General features: G+C 36.3%; 1 protein-coding gene across 7 annotated transcripts in view; it reads left to right on the top strand.

Moving 5' to 3' along the window:
* The window catches only part of RAVER2 (ribonucleoprotein, PTB binding 2), a 98,761-nt gene that overhangs the window by 5,340 nt on the left and 70,971 nt on the right, over positions 1-22,450 (top strand). For all 7 annotated transcript variants that reach the window (XR_007410814.1, XR_003128150.3, XM_025427985.3 and 4 more), the window contains exons 2-4: positions 13,645-13,711; positions 17,402-17,871; positions 21,569-21,760. Coding sequence is in view for 5 of the 7 variants with exons in the window: in XM_025427985.3 (XP_025283770.1) it covers positions 13,645-13,711; positions 17,402-17,871; positions 21,569-21,760 (729 nt within the window). In the remaining 2 variants the exon portion in view is untranslated. The remainder of the gene's footprint in view (positions 1-13,644; positions 13,712-17,401; positions 17,872-21,568; positions 21,761-22,450) is intronic.

The following is a 22,450-nucleotide window of genomic DNA, read 5'->3' as shown; positions in this document are numbered from 1 at the left end:
AGTGATTTGGATATTTATAGTATGTCTTTGAATGTTTGTGTTTAGGAATGCAATTATAGTATTTATCATTAATAACATTTGTAATAATTATAGTGAATAATAACAATGTTGAGAACACTGTTTCTTATTCATAATAGCCATTGTGAATGTATGCGTGAATAGTCTTTTGCAGCTCTGAACTTAGGATTTTGATTTAAGGTAATGTCCTAATATGTGTTTTTTATTGTATTTCCTATACATTGTCTTTATTTGTTGGTTCTCCTGGTTCTGCTTTAATGGAATTGTTACTGGAGTTTCAAAATGGAGAAAACAATAGCATTTATTCCTTATGTTGTTTGAATTCACTCACTTTTTCTCTAACATGTTGTGTATGTGTACGTGTGTTTTGCTCTTGTTGTGTTATTTTAGAATCCGAAAGAAATTTTCTTGTGTAATTAAGAGAAAATGTGAGGTGCTTAGGGCTAACAGCCAGGATCGGTAATAGAAGAAACATTCTGTTGTTTCACTCTGGGCACTATTAACTTTCATTTTGAAGTATTCTATTATAATAGTTAATTGAGAAGGTTGATGGTTAATTCACAGAGGTCTGTCTAAAAGCATAGTATTATCAACTAAGCAATTTTTAGAAAAACAAACCACCGGTAGAAAACTCCAGTTGATTTTCTTTTTAAAAGCTACTTATTCCTGTTTTTCTTTCTTATCAGTCGAAAACAAATAGGATTTCTCGCATACATTGTGTTAACTGTGAGATTTTAAAATATGCATTATTTTCTTTAATAACATTCAGTAATTCCTACCTCTTTTTTGTATGGGGCTATTACTCATTTTTTTCCCTGATAATACTGGGATTATTTTGCATTTTGAATTTTTTTCTTTTTCTTTTTTTTAAAGATGTTATCTATTTATTGTTAAGAGACACAGAGAGAGAGGCAGAGACAGAGGCAGAGGGAGAAGCAGGCTCCATGCAAGGAACCCGACGTGGGACTTGATCCCGGGACTCCAGGATTGCCCCTGGGCCAAAGGCACGTGTTCAACTGCTGAGCCACCCAGGGATCCCGAAATTATTCTTTTTTTTTTTTTGTAAAGATTTTATTTATTCATGAGAGGCATGGAGAGAGAGAGGCAGAGACACAGGCAGAGGGAGAAGCAGGCTCCATGCAAGGAACCCGACGTGGGACTTAATCCCGGGACTCCAGGATTGCCCCTGGGCCAAAGGCAGGTGCTCAACTGCTGAGCCACCCAGGGATCCCGAAATTATTCTTTTTTTTTTTTTTTTTTTTTTAAGATTTTATTTATTCATGTGAGGCATGGAGAGAGAGAGGCAGAGACACAGGCAGAGGGAGAAGCAGGCTCCAAGCAGGGAGCCCGACGAGGGACTTGATCCTGTACTCTGGGATCACACCCTGAGCCCAAGGCAGACGCTCAACTGCTGAGCCACCCAGGTGTCCCTATTCTTTTTCTCATCAAGAATGCCATTTTACTTCCAAAAGTTACTTTTCACAGTGTAGTTTACATGACATAAAAGTTATTTTCTAATGTAGTTAATCAATTTCATGATGAGTTCTACCCCTTTTCTGCATGTCTTATGCTGTTCCCAGTGTAGCAAGGACACTGAAAGCTGCTAGAGGAACATCTTCTAGATTTCCTGGTCACTACTGGCTCAGTAAGTTTCTAGTCTTGGCAGGAATTCTTGAAAAGTGTTTCAGCAATGCTTGTTCTCTGTTCTGAAAACATTTTCAAGAAGAGCAGTACTTTGTGGTCAGCATCACAATGCTGTGTGTTAACAAGCAGTCCAAAGAAGTCTCAGGTGATTTATAGGCCATTTCCTGATTAATGAATAGGAATTATTCTTATAAATTATTTTTTGGCTAGTAACATGTTTTCCCATAGAAGAATATGGTAAATGTGATTTAGTGTTGTTCACTAGCATTTTAACAATGATTTAAGCTATGATGCTCCTAAAGTTTAAGATTACTCTAAATGGTACAATAAGCTCTAAACAGCTTTGTGCAGGAACAGAGACTCTCCCAGCTTCAAATCATTGATGAGTGCACCTGTGCCTTGTCAGTGCTCAAGAAAGAGCTGTATTTAAGGCAATTGCTCTTTAAATAAACAAGATTCTGAACATTGGGGAAGCAATAAATCATCTCTGATGAAAGGCTGTTGCTGAAAGGGGTCCGTTTCACTCCGAGTTTTGTCCCTTACTACTTCTATTTGCACGTACCTTCCCTACATTATAACCTCTGGTCCTTAGGAGCTACCAGAGCCCATTTCTCTCTTGTGGGCAGAGAGTTTTATGCTTAGCTCTACTTAGACCAGCTCAAACAGGCAGGTAAAGGAATATTAAAATGTAGATTAACCATAGTTATCTATACATTTCAATATTCTATACTTGTTTATCTGAAACCTTGGCTCTGTTTGTATTTCATTTGCTTAGAGATGTAATTGCCGTACTCTAAGGGGATGTATGCATCAAGAGGGATAAAAGTAAGGAGTAGGAAAGTCAGAGCACTAATCTGTGTATTTTGGCTTATAATTCTCTGCAGAGGATTGTCCTTGGTTGCCGTGCCAAATATTTTTCATTTTGTTCCTCCACATCTGACTCTGTCCTTCTTACCTGCTCTGTGTCCTGGGAGGCTTATCTTGCTCTGGTTTCTGGTTGCATTTGGCTAGAGCCACCAGTAGGAGATCTAAGGGTGGAGGCGAGATAGATTGGGGTACTTATTCACTCAGCTTCCTTTCTCCTGGGATACCTTGGGTTGGCTGTTAATTCTTTCAAAGGTCACAGTTCTTTCCAGTGCTGCTCTCCATGCAATTAAGCCTTGGGGTTGTTTGTAGTCATTACCCTTGCCTCCTTAGGCTCAGAGGTTATAGGGGACTGTTGCTAACCAAAGGCTTTTTATAAGTCTTTGTAGATAGTCTTCTTAAAAATATCCTCTGCAATTACTTAGTTTTTGAGTCTGCCATATGTTTCTTGCTGAGAACCCAATGCTGTCACCTATCTCTTGTCCTTCCTAATAGCACCCAGATTTTCCTTGGAGGCTCTACTCATCCCTCATTATTTATCAACTTCTATGGTTTGGGTTGATTTGACAGATTACTCCTATCTGTTTGGGTGACATAAACCAACCAACAAACAAACAAAAAATAAATAAATAAACCAACAAACAGTGTTCTTCCCTTTCGGCATTAGAATTGGTTAAAGCATGGGCAATAACCTGGCCCTAAGCCAATCTGTATATCCCGGCCCCTTGGCCATTGTGATTGTTACAACCCAATATACTAAAATGGTTAGGGCTTTTGTTTGCTTGTTAAGGTAGGAGATTGTCTTTCATCCCACTGGATAAGGATGCAGAGACATATTGCCCTGATTACAGCTGGCAGTCTGAGGACAGAGGAGGACTGACCTAAGGAGAAAAAGGTAGAGGAGCCCTGATCAAACTATATCTGAAACTTACCTCTGGATTTCATGGTTATGCAAGCCACTAAATTCTTATTTCATGGATTTCAAGTTGGGTCTTACGTGTATACCAACCAATAGTATACTAACTAATACAGAATTTTAATTAAAAAAAAAGAATTTCAGTATTGGAAAGGATGGTAGAAGACATTTTAACTCTTTTGCTTACTATATAAATCAAATTTAGAGTTCTTGACACATGGAATCTTGCACACTTTTAACACCTTTACTTTCAGGCATAACTGCTTGGTTAGGTATCCTACTCTATCTTCAGACAACTTGGTCATAAATGTCTTATTTATACTGAATATATAAAATTATCCTGAAATTTTGATTTCTAGATCTAGCTTCTCTCTTCCCATAGAATTTATGGTATTGTTTTTTTAACTTACAACTTCAATTCCTTCAAACCAGTAATTTATAGGATGTAAGTCCAAATTTCCTCACCGTCTTCTTTTTTTTCTCCCTGGACACACACCACTAACCATTTTGTCATTGTATCTCCTAAAACAGGACCATGGTTGTCTAATTGAGCTCTTCCTGTAATCCCCCTGCCAGAACAAATTTTTCTTTCCTCTGGATATCTATAGCAACAATAACAAATTTTGTTTATTGGGTACCTATTATTATTGCCAGACACTGTATGCTTTTTTTTTCTTTTTTTACTTTTACATTTGTTTACATTGTACTTAATCCTCACTTCAAGACTGTAAGATCAAACTTCCTCATTCCCATTTTACTGCTAGGGAAACAAATGCAAAGTTAATACCAAGAAGTTTGCCCATGGTCATTCAACTAATTAGCTATGAAGTGGAAAAGACTAATATCTGGTTCCACAGCTCATATTCTTTTCCTACACTGTATTATAATTGTAATTCCCCTCTGCACACATTGTAATGTGTTTCAAAGGACAGGGATTGTGTAATATTTACTTTTATATCACAAATACTTCACCTAGAACCTGACTCATTGTTCCAAGGGAAATTTAAAACAGAAGGGGACTGCCCACTTATGTTGTTCTAAAATGTTAGACTTCTTTTAATATGTCTGACACCCCGAAGCCCCCAGGATTGATTTGCAAAATGAGAAAATTTTGCGTTGTGAGATCATGCTAGCTTTTTTAGTAGTGATGCTACTCCATTTACTTATAATAATTCAGTCAACTCCTTATGGCTTATGAGTAGGTTGAAAGCCATAAACCCTCTCTCTAGGAAAATGCTAATATTCATAGACACTCAAAAATTTGCACGTAATCAGGGGATTACAGATCTCTTGTTAACTTATGCCTGATCTCACTGGGGAGTTTAGACCCAGCATGAGAAGTGCCTTTCCAGGCTAATATAATTTGATCATGTTTTGGGGACTTCACCTAAATATGGACCACTTGAGCAGATCCAGAGCTGCTTCTTGAAGAGTTTTCTTCAGAAACTGCTGTGGCCTACATTTATGCAAAGGTGGGGTAATCCTCCTTCTTGGGCAAGAATATCAATTAGGCTCCTTAATTTTCTTTCTTTAAAAGAGTCAACTGTGTTGCTTCATGTTTGATGTAAAAGCTCATTGTTCTCTGGTCACTCAGCAGTACCAATTGACATTTTTAGGTACTATTCCGGGCCTTTACAAGGAATTGAAGTGTATTATTTCCCCCCAACATTTATTAAACGTCAAAGATTGTTTCTCTTTAAAGAATGTTTCTCTTTAAAACACAAGAAGACTGATGTGCTGTTCAGTGTTCTTCACATAAGTATTTATTGATAGGAAAAAAGTTTCTGGGATACCCAAGTGGCTCAGTAGGTTAAACATCTGCCTCATGGTCCTGGGATCGAGGCCTATGTCAGGTATTCTGCTCAGCGGGGAAGCCTGTTTCTCCCTCTCCCTCTGCAGTCCCCCCCACGTGTCCTCTCTGGCTCTCTCTGTCAAATAAATAAATAAAATCTTTAAAAGAAAAAAGTTTCTCTCTTCTGTTAGATTTTGAATCCCTAACTGGTGAGCCCCTAAACTTGTTTTATAGGCATTTAGTGCTTAATTTTGTGCTTGCTTACCATCATTATCTTTGGGTGTGTGGACTTATTTCTTCTGTATGCTTGTACATTGTGTTTGAAGCTTTCTGTTACATGTTTGTTACCACCTGAATGCCTAAACAGCGTTAGATTTCATTGAATTTGTTTGTGCCTGTATTTGTATGTAAATGTTGCCTCTCATCCTGCTACCTTGCCTGATCCCATGACCCATCCAACCCTTCAGACCCTAGACAATTGGGTTTTATATTTTTGCCCCTGAACCCCTACTGTGATTATCTGCTCTCATCTCCCAGCCTGCTTTTATTTCCTGGACTTTGGATTTTTCTATTACCCACAAGTGTAACTGCTTACTCTTAATTCCAGGTGAGTCTCCAAGACTCTGACTTTCAACCCTGTGGGCTTTTTACAGCCTGATCTAGAGTAAAGGTAATAGCAATAAACAAGAACATGCGAATCTGGGAAGTTTTAAATTTTGAGATAATCTTAAACATACAGAAAAATATAATACAAATAACTTTTTTCCCCCTCAACTGTTCAAGAGTGAATACTAACATGACACTTTATCACCCTGAGTACTTTATTGTGTATTTCCTACAAATTTGGACATTCTCTAGCAGAGCCACATACATCACTACCCACCAAAGTCAGAAATACCTGCCACCTAATCCTTGGATCACAAGTTAAGTTTTGCTGGTTGTCCCACTGATGTCTTTCATAGTGAAAGGATCCAGTTCAGAATTAGGTATTGTGTTTGTTTGTTTGTTTATTTATTTATTTATTTATTTATTTATTTATTTATTTATTTATTTATGATAGACATAGAGAGAGAGAGAGGCAGAGACACAGGAGGAAGGAGAAGCAGGCTCCATGCTGGGAGCCCGACATGGGACTCGAGCCCAGGGCTCCAGGACCGCACCCTGGGCCAAAGGCAGGCTCCAAACTGCTGAGCCACCCAGGGATCCTCTCTTTTTAATCTTTAGTCTGGAAAAAGTCCTCAGTCTTTGCTTGACTTTTAGGACCTTGACCCTTTTGAGGATGATAGGCTAGTTATTTTGTAGAATGTCCTTCAATTTGGGGTTGTCTCATGTTTCTCCATGATTAGATTCAAGTTAGGTCTCCTTAGCAAGAATATCACATTTTGATTGATTTTTTATTAAAGTAGTATTTGCCAGGCTTCTCCATGCAAAATTTTTCCCCTTTGTAACTAATAAGGATTTTGAAGGGGGATACTTTAATTAAGACTGTGGATATTCTATTCCCTTTCAAGTGTTCAATTTATTTACTAATTTATACTAAAAATAGGCTGCTCAATGGGTTATACTTCATTAATATGATTACTTATTTTCATGCTTCATTTGTTTTAGATTTGGGCAATGGGAGCTTCCTCAGGCTGGCTCCTATGTCCTCTTTTAAATCTTTTATTTTGCAATAATTTTGGATTTACAGAAAAAATCGCAAAGATAGCACAAAGTTCACATATATTCTTACCCACTGTCTATTCATGTTACATCTTAAATACTCAAGGTTTATTAGGACTAAGACTTTAGCATGGGCACATTATTATTAACTGAACTTCAGACTTTGGATTTCATTAGTTTTCTCACTTATGTCCTTTTTCCATTCCAGGATCCAATGCAGGGGTGCCACATTATGTCTCATTAGTCTCCATTCTGCACGAGTTTCTCAGTCTTTCCTTGTTGTTCTTTTTTGTAAGATTTTATTTACTTGAGAGAGAGAGAGAGAGAGAAAACAAGCGGGGGAAGGAACAGAGGGAGAGGGACAAGTGGTATCCGTGCTGAGTGCAGAGCCTGATGCAAGGCTCAGTCTCATGACCCTGAGATCATGACCTGAACTGAAATCAGGAGTCAGATGCTTAACTGACTGAGCCACCCAGGCACTCCAGTCTTTCCTTGTTTTATATGACCTTGACAGTTTTGGTCAGATATCTTTTTTAGAATGCCCTCGATTTGGGTTTGTATGTTTTTCTCATGAGAGATTAGGGTTATGGAATTTTGGTAAGAATTCCACAGAGGTGAAGTACACTTCTGATCACATCATTTCAGGGGAAGCATGACTTACTATCAATGATGTTAATCTTGATCATTTACTTAAGGTGCTGTCTGCTCCATCACTCCTATAAAGATACCACTTTTTCTATTCATGATTCCTCGGAAACAAGCCACTAATTCCAGCACACACTTACGGAAGGGTCTGATGTCCTTTGGATGTGTCCCCACCATTTGCTGAATACTTCCTTTGCTTTTAACATTAAGATGTTGCAGCTTGTTTTGCACCTTCTGTGCTCTAGCCCTGGAATCAGCCATTTCATGATAGCACCTATTATGAACTGAATGTTTGTGTTTCTCTAAACTCGTATGTTGAAGACCTAATGCCCAGTGTGGCCATATTTGGAGATGGGGCTTCTGTGGAAGTAATTAAAATTAAACAAGTTCCTAAGGGTGGGGCCCTGATCCCAGTGGGAGTACCCTCACAAAGAGACATTGAAAAGCTCAGTGTGTGCTGTGTGCCTAGTGTTGCCTGCCCTGAGTATGTGTAAGCACTGAAAAAAAGGTCATGTGAAGATGACTAAAAGTTTATAAGCCATGTTAGGGAGTTCAGATTTTATTTTAAGGGAAATGAGGATCCATGAAATATTTAAGCAAGTGAGTGTTGCAATCTGATTTCTAGCTGTCAGAAAGTAAAACTGTTGGTTTTGTGTCTTTCAAACCTTGTTCTTGGCCTGATCCTCATTCCAAGGTTAGGAGGTCAATGATGCAGTAAGCTTTAGGAATGTGATGGGAATGAATATTTCATAGACTTTATTTTTGCACTGCTGATACATAAGCTACAATATAGCATAGTAGTTCACTGTGTTTGTTCTGGAGTCTGCTAGCTTGGGTTTGAATACCAGATCTATCACATACTATCTCTACTGCCAGTCAGTAGACTTTCCTAGGGCTCAGTGTCCTTATCTTTAAGATCTGGATATAGGGATGCCTGGGTGGCTCAGTAGATGAGCATCTGCCTTTGGCTCAGGGTGTGATCCTGGAGTCACGGGATCAAGTCCCATGTCAGGCTCCCTGCATGGAGCCTGCTTCTCCCTCTGCTTATGTCTCTGCCTCTCTCTCTCTGTCTCATGAAAAATAATTTTTAAAAATCTTAAAAAAAATAAAATCTGGATATAGGGGCACCTGGGTGGCTCAATCAGTTAAGTGTCTGACTCTTGATTTCAGCTCAGGTCATGACCTCAAGGTTATGAGATGAGCCATGCATTGGGTTCCATGCTGGGCATGGAACCTGCTTGAGATTCTCTCTCTCTCCCTCTTTCCCCTGCCCCCTCCTAATTTTTCCCATTCTAAAAAATAAGTAAATAAATAAAATTTGAATGATAAAATCCAGCTCATTTGGGTTAAATAGGATTGAATAAGATAATGTCTATAAATTGATTGTAGATACATTTTTTTTTTTAATTTATGATAGGCACACAGTGAGAGAGAGAGAGGCAGAGACACAGGCAGAGGGAGAAGCAGGCTCCATGCACTGGGAGCCCGACGTGGGATTCGATTCCGGGTCTCCAGGATCGCGCCCTGGGCCAAAGGCAGGCTCCAAACTGCTGCGCCCCCCAGGGATCCCTGATTGTAGATACTAACCACATCTACAGAATCCTTCACAGTAACACTTAGATTAATGTCTAATGGAATAACTGAATACTATAGCCAAGTTGACACAAAACTAATCATCACAATGCCTACCTTTACTAATCAAGGGAATGCAAATTAAGATCACAGTAAAGTACAATTTTATATCAACTAAATTGACAAAAGTCAAGTATCTGGTAACACCACGCATTGTATGTAATGGTAATGTAATCAGTGGGACTCTAATGTAGTCCTGATGGGAATGTAAACTGCTACAATCATTCCCGCAAACAATTGGCACTTTCTTACATACATTTGTATGTGTGTAGCCTAGAAATTTCATTCCTTCAAAAACTTGTACATGAACACCAGGAAATGCGTAAAATTTATAAGAATGTGGTAGTAGTTAAAAATATGTAAGTATCAAAACAACAACCTAGAAACAAACCAAATATCCGCTGGTAGAAAAATGGATGCATAAATCTTACTATAGGCATAGAATGGAATATCAAATGGTAGTGAATAAATGAATGACCAGTGGAATATGAGTGAATTTTTGGAATATTTTTATTGAGTTTATAAAGCAAGGTACCAAAAATAAATAGATAAATAGGCAAGGCACAGGAGATTAAAAATAGCATAGTACCATTTCTCTAAAGCTCAGAAACAAGTAAAATAAGTCCCCATATCATTTGGGAATACATACCTACATTAGGAGCTCCAGCTATGGATGAAAGGGGCAGGATGGGCTAGCAAAGGATGTAGAAGTCAGTGGAACAGTGTTGTTAATGTTCTAGTCTTTAGGTTTGGTGATGAGTTCCTGGGTGCTTCTTTCATTATTATACCTCATAACTTAGTATGTTACAGGTGATTTTTCCATATTATCAAATCACTTAAAAATATAAAGGATAATTAGCAAAAACATTTGTTTCTTTTTCCCTCAAAAAAGCAGAATTTGAAACTTAGAGTGCTTTAATTTGTGAAAGTCTTTCTTAGGAAAAAGAAATTCATAAAAGCCAGAGAAGGGCTTAGAAGACTGCATGATTTAGGTTTAAAACTAAGGCTGGGTTTCATTGCGGCTGTTGATTCTCTCCTTAGGAAATATTTCATATGTGCAAAACTTTTCATTTAATTCCAGGGAGTAATAATGAACATGGTCTGGAAATAGATTGCTAAAGCTGTCTGTTAGTTCTGATGAACTCATCTACTGTAAGAAATTTGTAACTGGTATTCATGGTCACAGGGTGCTACTTCATTCCTTAAAATTAACTTGTAAGTTAATAGAAATGTCATAAAGCTAGATCAGAATAGAAAGATGTAATTTTAGTTGTTTGGGTTCTGTGTGGCGGAGCATTGTAGGATTCTGGCAAATGATATAGGGCTCTCTTTCAGGTTTTAAGTTTTTAATTTGGCCAACTTACCGAGACTCAAATTGAGAGGTGACCCACTTTTGCCTGGGTCAAAACAACCAGGGCATGGAGGAAAATAATTGTTTTTTTTTCTTTGCAAGAAGCTTTGTAAGGTTTCCCAGCTGGCAAATTCGGTATCCCACATCTGATACATAGAAAAGCTACAATTTGAAATAGAGGTATTTTAAAAACAATTTTTAAGGTGCCAAATGCATCTTTGAATACATAAGATCTCTCTCAGGTAATCCTCTCAGCTGAATGAGTAGCATAACATGTCATTTGTTTACAGATACTTGATAATGTGAAGAGCAGTGTCATGTTTTCTTTATCTGGCATTTGACAGCTGTTAACTAGTGAAATGAGAGATTAGAGTCTGTGCAACTAAAAGCATACACTGGATCCCTTCAAACAAAATGGTGCCACCTTCTATATTAAGGATTAAATTAGCTGATTGGTAAGATGTATATGCCATGTTATTGAGAGAGTTATATTTTCTTAATGAATACACTGTATGTTTTAAGTCCAAGGAAACATTGAAGCCTACAAGATAAAAAAAAATTTCCATAGTAAGATGTAAACTAATCTGTATAGTGATGCTATTCCTATATAATTCATCAAACCATATCTTACAAAATTGGTAGTATATGTATGTTAAAACATATCTAATATTGACTAATAATACTAAATTATCAACTTTACCTTTCTTTTATTACTTATCATGGGTGATTTTTTTTCCATCTAACATTATGTTTTTATACTTTGCCTATTATATCATTCTTTTCCCCCATGCATATTTTTCTTTTAGGGAAAATATGTCTCAACTTGTAACTGTCAGCTTATCTATTTCCCATTTCTATGTGATCACTTATTAGGGCACTAATGATATTGTTTTTGTGACTGTTAATGGTAGTGTACTATTGTTAGTTGATTCTGGAAGGGTTATGGTAGTATAGTATAGAGGTTAACGGTATGGTCGCAGGATCCAGACGATGTGTGAATCTCTACTCAGCAAGTCACTAAGTATATGACTTTGGCAAATTACTCAATTTTGTTTTGCTGTGGTTTCCTTTATTTATTTTTCTATAAAGTTTTTAAAACATATTTTCAAGTAATCTCCATAACCAATATAAGGTTCTGACTTACACCCCAAGATCAAGAGTCACATGCTCTTGACTGAACCATCCAGGTGCTTCCACCTTTAAAAAAATTTTTTTTTAAGTTTATTTATTTAAGTAATCTCTAAACCCAACATGGAGGCTTGAACTCACAACCCTGAGACCAAGAGTCAAGAGCATGCACTTCTCAGTGTCAGGCTGGTTTCTTGATTTTTAATAAAAGGAGTGAGTTCAGTGCTCTGGTACCTAGTAAAAGCTAAGTGAAAGCTAGCAATAACAATGGCAATAATAAAAATTATTATTATTTTTTTTATAAAAATTATTATTGAGTTAGTTTCTATTGTGAACTTAATATACTAGCACTTGTGTATGTTTAATTTATTCATATGCAAGTAGAGCAGGTTGGCTATAACTCTCCAATCTAGGATCAATATGCCTATGTACATGATAGTCCATTTCCTTTAGAAAATTCTGTCTGGGGGATCCCTGGGTGGTGCAGCGGTTTAGCGCCTGCCTTTGGCCCAGGGCGCGATCCTGGAGACCCGAGATCAAATCCCACATCGGGCTGCTTCTCCCTCTGCCTAAGTCTCTGCCTCTCTCTCTCTCTGTGTGACTATCATAAATAAATAAAAATTAAAAAAAAATTCTGTCTGTTGTATATTATGAATAAATTTTCCAAGGCCAAATTCAATGGCAAAATAATTGTATTCACTTTGTATTTGAGTGCCTAGCATTTGCAAAATAACAGAGTAGTATACAGATATATGAAATATAGTTCCTGTACTCAAGTATTATCATTTTAACAGGAAGGATTAGGAATAGAAATCTGCTTTTTCAGGACCCTAGGTGGGTGAAAATTATACCAGAAGAAACCATGTCAGACCGGATTAATACTGGAAACAGAATGAACCGGAAAGTCAGTTTTACCATTTTGGGGAGCAAAGGGGAAATGAATTGAATTACATATATACCTTGGTGGTGGTTATTGTTTTCATACCCAGGAATCTCTAGATCTGCAGTCTACCTGTAGTCTTTTTTTTTTTTTTTTTTTGAGAGGAGAGAGAGAGAGAGAGAATCTCAAGCAGGCTCCATGCTCAGCATGCAGAGCCCCACATGGGGCTAAGTCTCACAACCCTGAGATCATGATCCTAGTTGAAATTACAATTTGGACGGTTAATTGATGAGCCACCCAGGTGCCCCTGCAGTCTACCTGTATTTATTCTCTTTCCTGGTTCAGCATCTACAAGTGTATTACTTGTTAAAAGCTCTGTATGTGCAATATATACAAAGAGAAATGTTTAATGCTATTTACATAAGACAGGTACAAACGAAGTATGACCATTATTAGTGTAGAAGTAGGTGATATCTCATCCTGCAGAAAAGAATTGGAAAAAACTTAGGTGTTTCGGTGGCACATTTAGTTGGGTGACCAACCCCTTATTTCAGCTCAGGTTATGATATTAGGGTCATGAGATCAAACCTCATGTTGGGTTCCATGCTGAGTGTGGACCCTGCTTAGGATTATTCCTCTCCCCCGACCCCCTGTTCATGGTCATGCTCTCTCAATCAAAATAAATAAATACATAATAAAAGAAATTGGAAAAAAAGTTCTTGAAAGAATATTTGAGCTGGGATTTCAAAAGATGCATGTGATTTCAGATGAAGTTTAGGAGCTTTAGTGGTATCTTTGCTCCATGCAAGGTCAAGGTATCAGCGTAAGTAGTGATTCAGAGTGAGGGCTGTGCATGGCATCCTGGTCAGATAGTAAATACCCATTGAGCTGAAACGTGATCTATGTGAAGGTTCTGTACTGGGAAATATACTTGGAGAGGTAAGTTGATGTCCTATTTAGTGGGCTTGGAATGCCTTCAACTTAAAGAATTGAGATCCATGAAAGGTATTTTACGTGGCAGATGGTGGTGGCAGTGATGATTGGCTAGTACAGCTGGATTATCCACTAACCGCATTTTGTGTTTATTTGAATTCATATTTTATCTCTCTTAGGAAGTTCACGATTTATTACAAGACTATGAGTTAAAATATTGTTATGTGGACAGAAATAAGCGAACAGGTAAGCTTTTACTTTTAAGCAGCTGGTTTCATTTTGATTCTCAATGTGGGCACTAATAGTGGCTTACTGTCTTTTCATTCTTAATCTCTGAAACTCTTAAGCATTAAATCATATAAATGCTACTCACACAATGTATTTTCTGAAGATAATATCTTAAATTATCACATAATTAATGTGTTACTGGAGACATTATTTTTATAAAGAGTTCTAATATGTTGTGATGTTATAATAAATTTTTATAGGCTTGGTATCCTTCAATTTTTTTTATTGAAGTATAATTAGCATATAGTGTTATATTAGTTTCAAGTGTACAACACTTTTTGGGGGTATACAACCTATTGATTCCACAATTTTTTGCATTACCCAGTGCATACCACAATAAGTGTACTCACCATCTGTCACCATACAACATTATTGTTATATTACGGACTGTATTCCCTATGCTATACTTTTCATCTCCATCACTTATTTCATGGTTGGAAATTTGTACCTGTTAATTCCTTTAATGTATTTCACCACCACCTCCATATCCCCTCAGGCAACTGCCAGTTTGTTCTATGTATTTGTTTTTGTTTTTATTTTTTAAGTAAACTCTGTGCCCAATGTGGGGCTCAAACTCATGACCCTGAGATCAAGAGTCATGCTCTACCAACTAAACCAGTCAGGCGCCCCTTGTTTGTTTTTGTTTATTCATTTGTTTTTTAGAATCCACATGTTAGTGGAATCATATGGTATTTATCCTTCTCTGTCTGACTTATTTTACTTAGTATTATATCCTCTAGGTCTGTCCATGTGATTACAAATGGCAAGATCTCATTCTTTTTTATGGCTGAGTAATATTCTGTTGTGAATATATATACATCTTCATTGTTGTAAAGCTGCAATAAACAGGTGCATATATCTTTTCAAATTAATGTTTTCATTTTCTTTGGGTAAATACTCAATAGTGGAATTTCTTGATCATATGGTAATTCTACTTTTAATTTTATGAGGAACTTCCATATGAGTGGCTACATTAATTTACATTCCTGTCAATAGTGCACAAGGATTCCCTTTTCTCCTCATAACACTTATTATTTCTTGTCTTTTTGATACTAGCAATTCTGACTGGTATGAGGTGATATTGTGATTTTGTTGTGGATTTCCTTTTTGATGAATGATGAGCATCTTTTCATGTATTTGATGGTCATCTATGCCTTCTTCGGAAAAATATCTATTCATTTCTTTGCTTATTTTTTTTAAAGATTTATTTATTTATTCATGATAGACAGTGAGAGGCAGAGACACAGGAGGAGGGAGAAGCAGGCTCCATGCCGGGAGCCCGACATGGGACTCGATCCCGGGACTCCAGAATCGCATCCTGGGCCAAAGGCAGGCGCCAAACCGCTGAGCCACCCAGGGATCCCCCTCTTTGCTTATTTTTTAATCAGACTGGTTTTTTTGGTGTTGAATTGTATGAGTTTATATGTTTTGGATATCAAACCTTTACCAGATATATCATTTGCAAATCTCTTCTCCCATTCATTAGGTTGTCTTTCATTTTATTGAGGATTTACTTTGCTGTGCAAATTATTTTTGTGTAGTCTCAGTAGTTTATTTTCACTTTTGTTTCCCTTGCCTCAGGAGACATGTCCATAAATATGTTGCTAAGGGTGATGTCCAAGAGATCACTGTCTTTTTTTCAACCATTTGGAATTTTATGGGTTCAGGGCTCACATTCAGGTCTTTAGTTCATTTTGAGCTTGTGTATGGTCTAAGAAAGTGGTCCAGTTTCATTCATTTGCATGTAGCTGTCTAGTTTTCCCAGTACCATTTATTGAAAAGACTGTATTTCCCATTATATATTCTTACCTCCTTTGCTATGGATTAATTGGCCACATAGATATGGGTTTATTTTGGGGCTCTCTGTTTCATTGATCTATGTGTCTATTTTTGTGCCAGTGCCAAACTGGTTTGATTACTGTAGCTTTGTAGTAGATCTTGAAATCTGGGATTATGATACCTCCAGGTTTGTTCTTCTTTCTCGAGATTGCTTTGGCTTTTTGAGGTCCTTTGTGGTTCCATACATTTTAGAATTAGTTGTTCTAGTTCTGTGAAAAATGTTGTTGGTATTTTGTTAGAAATTGCACTAAATCTGTAGATTGCTTTGGGTAGTATGGACATTTTAACAGTATGGGGGTTCCAGTCCAGGACTGTGGGATATCTTTCCATTTGTTTGAGTCCTCTTCAATTTCTTTCATCGTCATTATAGTTTCAGAATACGGGTCTTTTACCTCTTTGGTTTAATTTATTCCTAGACATTTTATTCTTTTTGGTGCAATTATTAATGGGATTGTTTTCTTTCTCTTTTTGCTAGTTCATTATTAGTGTACAGAAAGGCAACTATTTTCTGTGTATTAATTTTAAATCCTGCAGTTTTACTGAATTCATTTATTATAATAGCTTTTGTTGGGATCTTTAGGGTTTTCCTTTTCTTTTCTTTTCTTTTTTTTTTCTTTTTTTTTAAGATTTTACTTAATTACTCATGAGAGACACAGAGAGAGAGGCAGAGACACAGGCAGAGGGAGAAGCAGGCTCCATGCAGGGAGTCCCATGTGGGACCCAATCCAGGGACTTTAGGACCACGGTCTGGGTGGAAGGCAGGTACCCAGCCACTGAGCTACCCAGGGATCCCTTTAGGGTTTTCTATGTATAGTATCATGCCATCTTTGAATAGTGACAGTTTAACTTGTTCCTTACCAATTTAGATGAATTTTATTTCTTTTTCTTGCCTAATTGCTGTGACTAGGACTTCCAGTACTATGTTGAATAAAAAGAATGGACATTATTGTCTTGTTTCTGATGTTAGAGAAAAAAAACTTAGTTTTTTTTTTGCCATTGAGTATGAGTATGATGTGGATTTTTCATGATGACCTTTATTTAGCTTAAAGTATCCCCGAAACACACTCTGTTGAGAGTTTTTTATCATGAAAAAATGTTGAATTTTGTCAAATGCTTTTTCTGCGTGTATTGAGATGATTGTATGATTTATTTAATTTTATTTATTTATTTTTGATTGTATGATTTTTATTCTTTATTTTTTTTAATATGGTTTATCACATTGATTGATTTGTGAATATTGAACTTCCCTGCAGCCCTGGAATAAATTCCACTTAATCTAGGTGAATGATCCTTTCAATGTTGCTAAATACACTTGCTAATATTTTGTTGAAGATTTTGCATCTATGTTCATCAGGAATATTCTTCTGTAATTTTCTTTCTTCATAGTGTCACATATTTCAACATGAAAGAAAATTTTTAATACTTCACAAAATTTTGCATTACATGTAGTTGGGAAAAATAAAATCTGTAGTTTGAAAATATTGTAAAAATTAAAAACAGAACATTGTAGTATCTTGTAGTGGAACTCCTAATATAATTCCAATACTTTTATTTGAGTCACTGGTCGTGAAATTAGTTAAGTGGGTGGTGTCAGCATTAAAAAAAAAAACAAAAACACCACGAAATAGAATAGAAATATCAGAGTGCATTGCATGTGGTAGGAGTATTAGTTCCTGATTACTTTTGTTTCAGAACTGTGTATATGTATACCAAGTCACAGACCAAAAGTATATTCCTTACTGTAAGTCATAGTCAAAAAAGTTTGAAAACACTGGCTTAGAAAATTCTTTAATTTATTTTATCTTCTAGCTTTCGTAACCTTACTGAATGGAGAGCAAGCCCAGAATGCAATTCAGATGTTTCATCAATATTCTTTTCGAGGAAAGGACTTAATTGTTCAGCTCCAGCCAACAGATGCCTTGCTGTGTATTACCAACTTGCCCACTTCTTTCACACTAGAAGAGTTTGAAGAACTTGTTCGTGCTTATGGAAATATTGAGAGATGTTTTCTAGTCTACAGTGAAGTTACTGGCCATTCCAAAGGCTATGGATTTGTGGAATACATGAAAAAGGACTTTGCTGCAAAGGCTAGATTGGAGTTACTGGGTAAACAATTGGGAGCATCAGCTCTGTTTGCACAATGGATGGATGTTAATCTATTGGCTGCAGAGCTCATTCATTCTAAGTGCCTTTGTATAGATAAACTCCCTAGTGACTACAGGGATTCAGAGGAGCTGTTGCAATTTTTTTCCAGTATACATAAACCTGTGTTTTGCCAGGTATGTATTCTTAGGGTATCATTTGAAATCTTTGAAAGTCTTTGCCTGTATATTCTGCATGCACTCACAAATTTATTATACCTATGTGAAAATCACAATGGATAATCTAAGTCTTTTTTAATCTGTAATGAAGACTTTAAGGTCATGGTAAATTTTCAGTCAATTCCTTTTGCAGATGAGTTAACCTATATTATTATATAGTTAAGTATGTCTTAGCAAACCCATCACTTACTCATTCACTTCATTCCAACCATTTGTTGAGCCATTCATCCATTGATCCATTCATCCATCCAAGTGTTGCTTATTATCTTCTCTGTGCCAGACACTATACTGCTAAAAGTTAGAAATAGAATAGAAACGTACTCTCTCAATACCTTACAATTTTGTGGAAGATACTGACAAGCAGATAATTATAAATCCTGTATAAAGAGTAATGTAATAGAAGATAGGGGAGTATTATGAGGTTTAAAAAGAATGTATAATCCTATCTTAATGGGATCATGGTGAGACATTCAGAGAAGATGTTGAAAACTGACAGGACTGGTACAAATTTTCATGTACTTGATCAGTAAAATTAAATACATTCTACTAAATAGACAAAAGTATATATTGTATAAAGCTCCTTCCCTTGTAGGTATCCAGTAACAACTGATGAACTCTTTTCTCCCTTGCTTTCCTTAATTTCTTCCTTCTCTCTCTTCTCTCCTCCCTTTCTCTTTTTACTCTTACCCATATTCCCTGCCCCCACTACCCCACCATTTTTCTTTTATCATGCATTTGTTGAGTCTCTACTATTAAACTAGAAAGCTCGGAGTTGTTATAGTTTTATACATATGTGGGTATATATATATCCACATACACACATAACCATATATAACTATAATTATATAATATTTTATTATATATGTAAATATAGATTATATAGCTAACTATATAACTATATATAATACATATAACTATAATTATATAGATTAATGCTACCATCTTACTTTTTCTTGTATTTCTATCCCTTCAATCCCAATATAAGCATCAAAGCAACCATCTAAGGGTTTCATAAAACTAGAAAATTTTGTGACAAATTTTTTATCAAATCTTTGCCCAGTTATTGAAAGATGATAATCTAATCCATATCTTTTTTTGGATACTATTAAGTATACAGTGATATTCTGTGGTCAAACAAAATTCTTTGTAGCTGTAGTTGGTGCCTTTGAAGCAAATGTGAGGGAAGTAGCCATTTATCACAAGTTGTATTTGAATTATGAATCACAGAGTTGGAAGGTACCTGAGAAGTTCTCTAATCTTGGTTGCCACTGGTAGAAAAATGTTTTGTTATATTATTTGTAAGTGACCATTTAGCTCTATTAAAATGTTTCAAAATAATGGAAAATTAACTAGAAGTCAGACCATTACATATTTGAATGGCTCTCGTACTGAACTTAAATATTCCTCTTGAAAACTGCTGATGCTGTGGACTTAGATGATTTTGTCTTTTGAAATAATTAAAATAGTATTATAATTTATATAGCCATAAAAGTTATCATAATGAACTAGGAATAGTAATAAGCGTTTCAAAAGTTCTCAAAGGGTCAATAAAACAACTTTGCAACTTTGCCTTTATCAGTGGATCTGTGAGATTCAGGTTCTTTTGCTTTGTAGGTTGACATGGACTATATTGAAGGTAGTCTCTTATCTTGTGATCAAGGGACATTAAAGAGACTGATGACTTTTACAAATCTGATTTTTTTTTTAAAGATTTTATTTATTTATTCATGAGAGACAGAGAGAGGCAGAGGGAGAAGCGCAGGGACCCTGATGTGGGACTCAATCCCAGGGCTCTGGGGTCACAATCTGAGCCAAAGGCAGACATTCAACCACTGAGCCACCCAGCCACCCCTTACAAATCTGATTTTAATATCTGGTTTAGATTAGAAGAGAAATGGGGCTGTAGGAGAAGTGTTTGGAAGAGGTACATGTTTTCCCTTCCTGTTAGGTGATTGGAAAAAGCTTTGTGGAAGAAAAAACATTTGAGGACAGTTTTCAAAGGAAGAATGTGAAGGAAAAATAGAAATTTGGTCAAACCATACAAAAAGGTAAATCTTCAAAAATAAGAGGAGAGAAACTAAAAAAGATTGAGAAATTATTTAATCGTAATATTAACTTATGAGATGCCAAATCCAAACGTGTTGTAGATGTGTCTTTTAAAAGACATACCATGCTGAATTTTACCACATTTACCACTTTATCGCGTGAATGTGTTTAAGATAATTCAGACATGTTCAAAACTTAGAAACTTTTTAGAGTCTTATTTTGTTCTTATTTTTGCTCTTTGTACCAGTCTTTACAGATCCAGGACTTTAGTATCTTCCTTTACACTCTTACAGGTGGGTGACTGGAAATATCAAGTTCTACATTGCAGGAGTTTATTTAGGGCACATTCAGAAATAAAGCTTGTGTGTTGTGTATGGCATTTTAACAAAAGCTGGGTACAGTTTTCCCAAATAAGATTTGCTTTGGAATACTTGACCAAATTTCTGAGATTTGCCTAAATTATTGAATTAAAATAATTCCTCCTCCTTTTCTTCTCTTAATAATACAAACTTTAATTGATGTAGATATGTGATCAATAATTGTTCAGTATCTTTCATTGCGCATGTATCTGGCAAATTTATTTTAAAGTTTTAGTTATTGTGTCTCCATATTTTTCTATACCTAAATTATTAGTTATACATCTTCATATAGATGGAATATTATAATTTGAGCTTTGACTTTTAAAATAACTTAGAAAATTAAAGAATTAAAAAGAAACTTGACAGAATCTTATTTACAATCCTATCTTCAGGGAAGATAGTATTATAGTACTATAGTATCTATCTATTATAGTACATAAGTATCTATCTATCTATCTATTTATTAATTTTTTTATTTATTAATTTATTAAAAGTAATCCCTATACCCAATGTGGGGCTCAGACTCATGAGCCCAAGATCAAGAATTGCATGCTTTTCCAACTGAGCCAGGCAGGCATCCCACAACTAGGAAACTTGATTTTGGAGAGAAAGAATACATTATTTTTGCCAGTATCATGTTTTGATACATTTGTTTTATTTTATTTTTTTTGATACTTTACATTTATTTTTTTTTATTGGTGTTCAATTTACCAACATACAGAATAACCCCCAGTGCCCGTCACACAATCACTCCCACCCCCCGCCCTCCTCCCCTTCTACTACCCCTAGTTCGTTTCCCAGAGTTAGCAGTCTTTACGTTATGTCTCCCTTTCTTTTTTTTTTTTTAATTTTTATTTATTTATGATAGGCACACAGTGAGAGAGAGAGAGGCAGAGACACAGGCAGAGGGAGAAGCAGGCTCCATGCACCGGGAGCCCGACATGGGATTCGATCCCGGGTCTCCAGGATCGCGCCCTGGGCCAAAGGCAGGCACCAAACCGCTGCGCCACCCAGGGATCCCTATGTCTCCCTTTCTGATATTTCCCACACATTTCTTCTCCCTTCCCTTATATTCCCTTTCACTATTATTTATATTCCCCACATGAATGAGAACATATAATGTTTGTCCTTCTCCGACTGACTTGCTTCACTCAGCGATACATTTGTTTTAGAATTTGAAAATTATATAGAAAATAAATATTTCTAACTGAATTTTAGAATTCTCCTTTTAACAAAATGTATTAAATCAGCTTGCACAGGATGAAGGCAGTTATGTTGGTGGCTTTGCAGTAGTTGAATATAACACTGCTGAGCATGCTGAAGAGGTTCATCAAGCAGCTGATGGAATGACCATCAAAGGAAGCAAAGTCCAAGTTTCCTTCTGTGCCCCAGGAGCACCAGGGCGAAGTACATTAGCAGCATTGATAGCATCTCAACGTGTGGTAAGTCTACTGTTCCTTATTAGGATACAGAAAAATTCTAATACTATTTTAATCTTTCCAAACCAGTGGACCCTTCATTGGACCCTCATTATATTTCCATTATACAAAGACATTCTTCCTTTGAAAACTTGGCTAAATGGTGTCTCTGTCATATCAAGCCAGAAGTTATTACAAAAGAAATTGCATTTGGTAGATTATAGCCAAAGAAATTTTATGTAGGAATGTTCTGTTCTAAATTTTGAGTGTCATGTCTCTTTTTCCAAAGTGTTCATAAGTATCCACAGTGCATATATAGGAAGGTGTGTGCTTTGTTTTTGCGTACATGGCCCATTGTCAGTACTTCTCTATTGTTAACTGTCTTCTTATTCCTCTCTCTGCCTCTCTAGTGTGGAAGTTCCATGTATATAGGGACTATTCCTTGTTCAGTTTTTACTCAAGGCACTTAGCATGGTAAATACTCATTGAATGAACTAAGGAAGGAATACACATTTGAGGGATGAGGGGAAAAGACTTCATGATGGAGGGGATCTTTGAGTGTGACATTAAAGTATGATTTTGAAATACATTGTTGAGAATGGAGGCTAGGATTGCTAGATAAATACAGATTTTGCATGAGACATTATACTGAGAAAATTTTCCAGTGTTTATCTGAAACCCAAGTTTAACTGGGCATCCTGCATTTTTACTTGC

The sequence above is a fragment of the Canis lupus genome, chromosome 5 (genome assembly GCF_003254725.2).
Source record: "Canis lupus dingo isolate Sandy chromosome 5, ASM325472v2, whole genome shotgun sequence".
Classification (NCBI taxonomy): Eukaryota; Metazoa; Chordata; class Mammalia; order Carnivora; family Canidae; genus Canis; species Canis lupus.
This window is presented reverse-complemented; position numbering and strand designations above follow the sequence as displayed.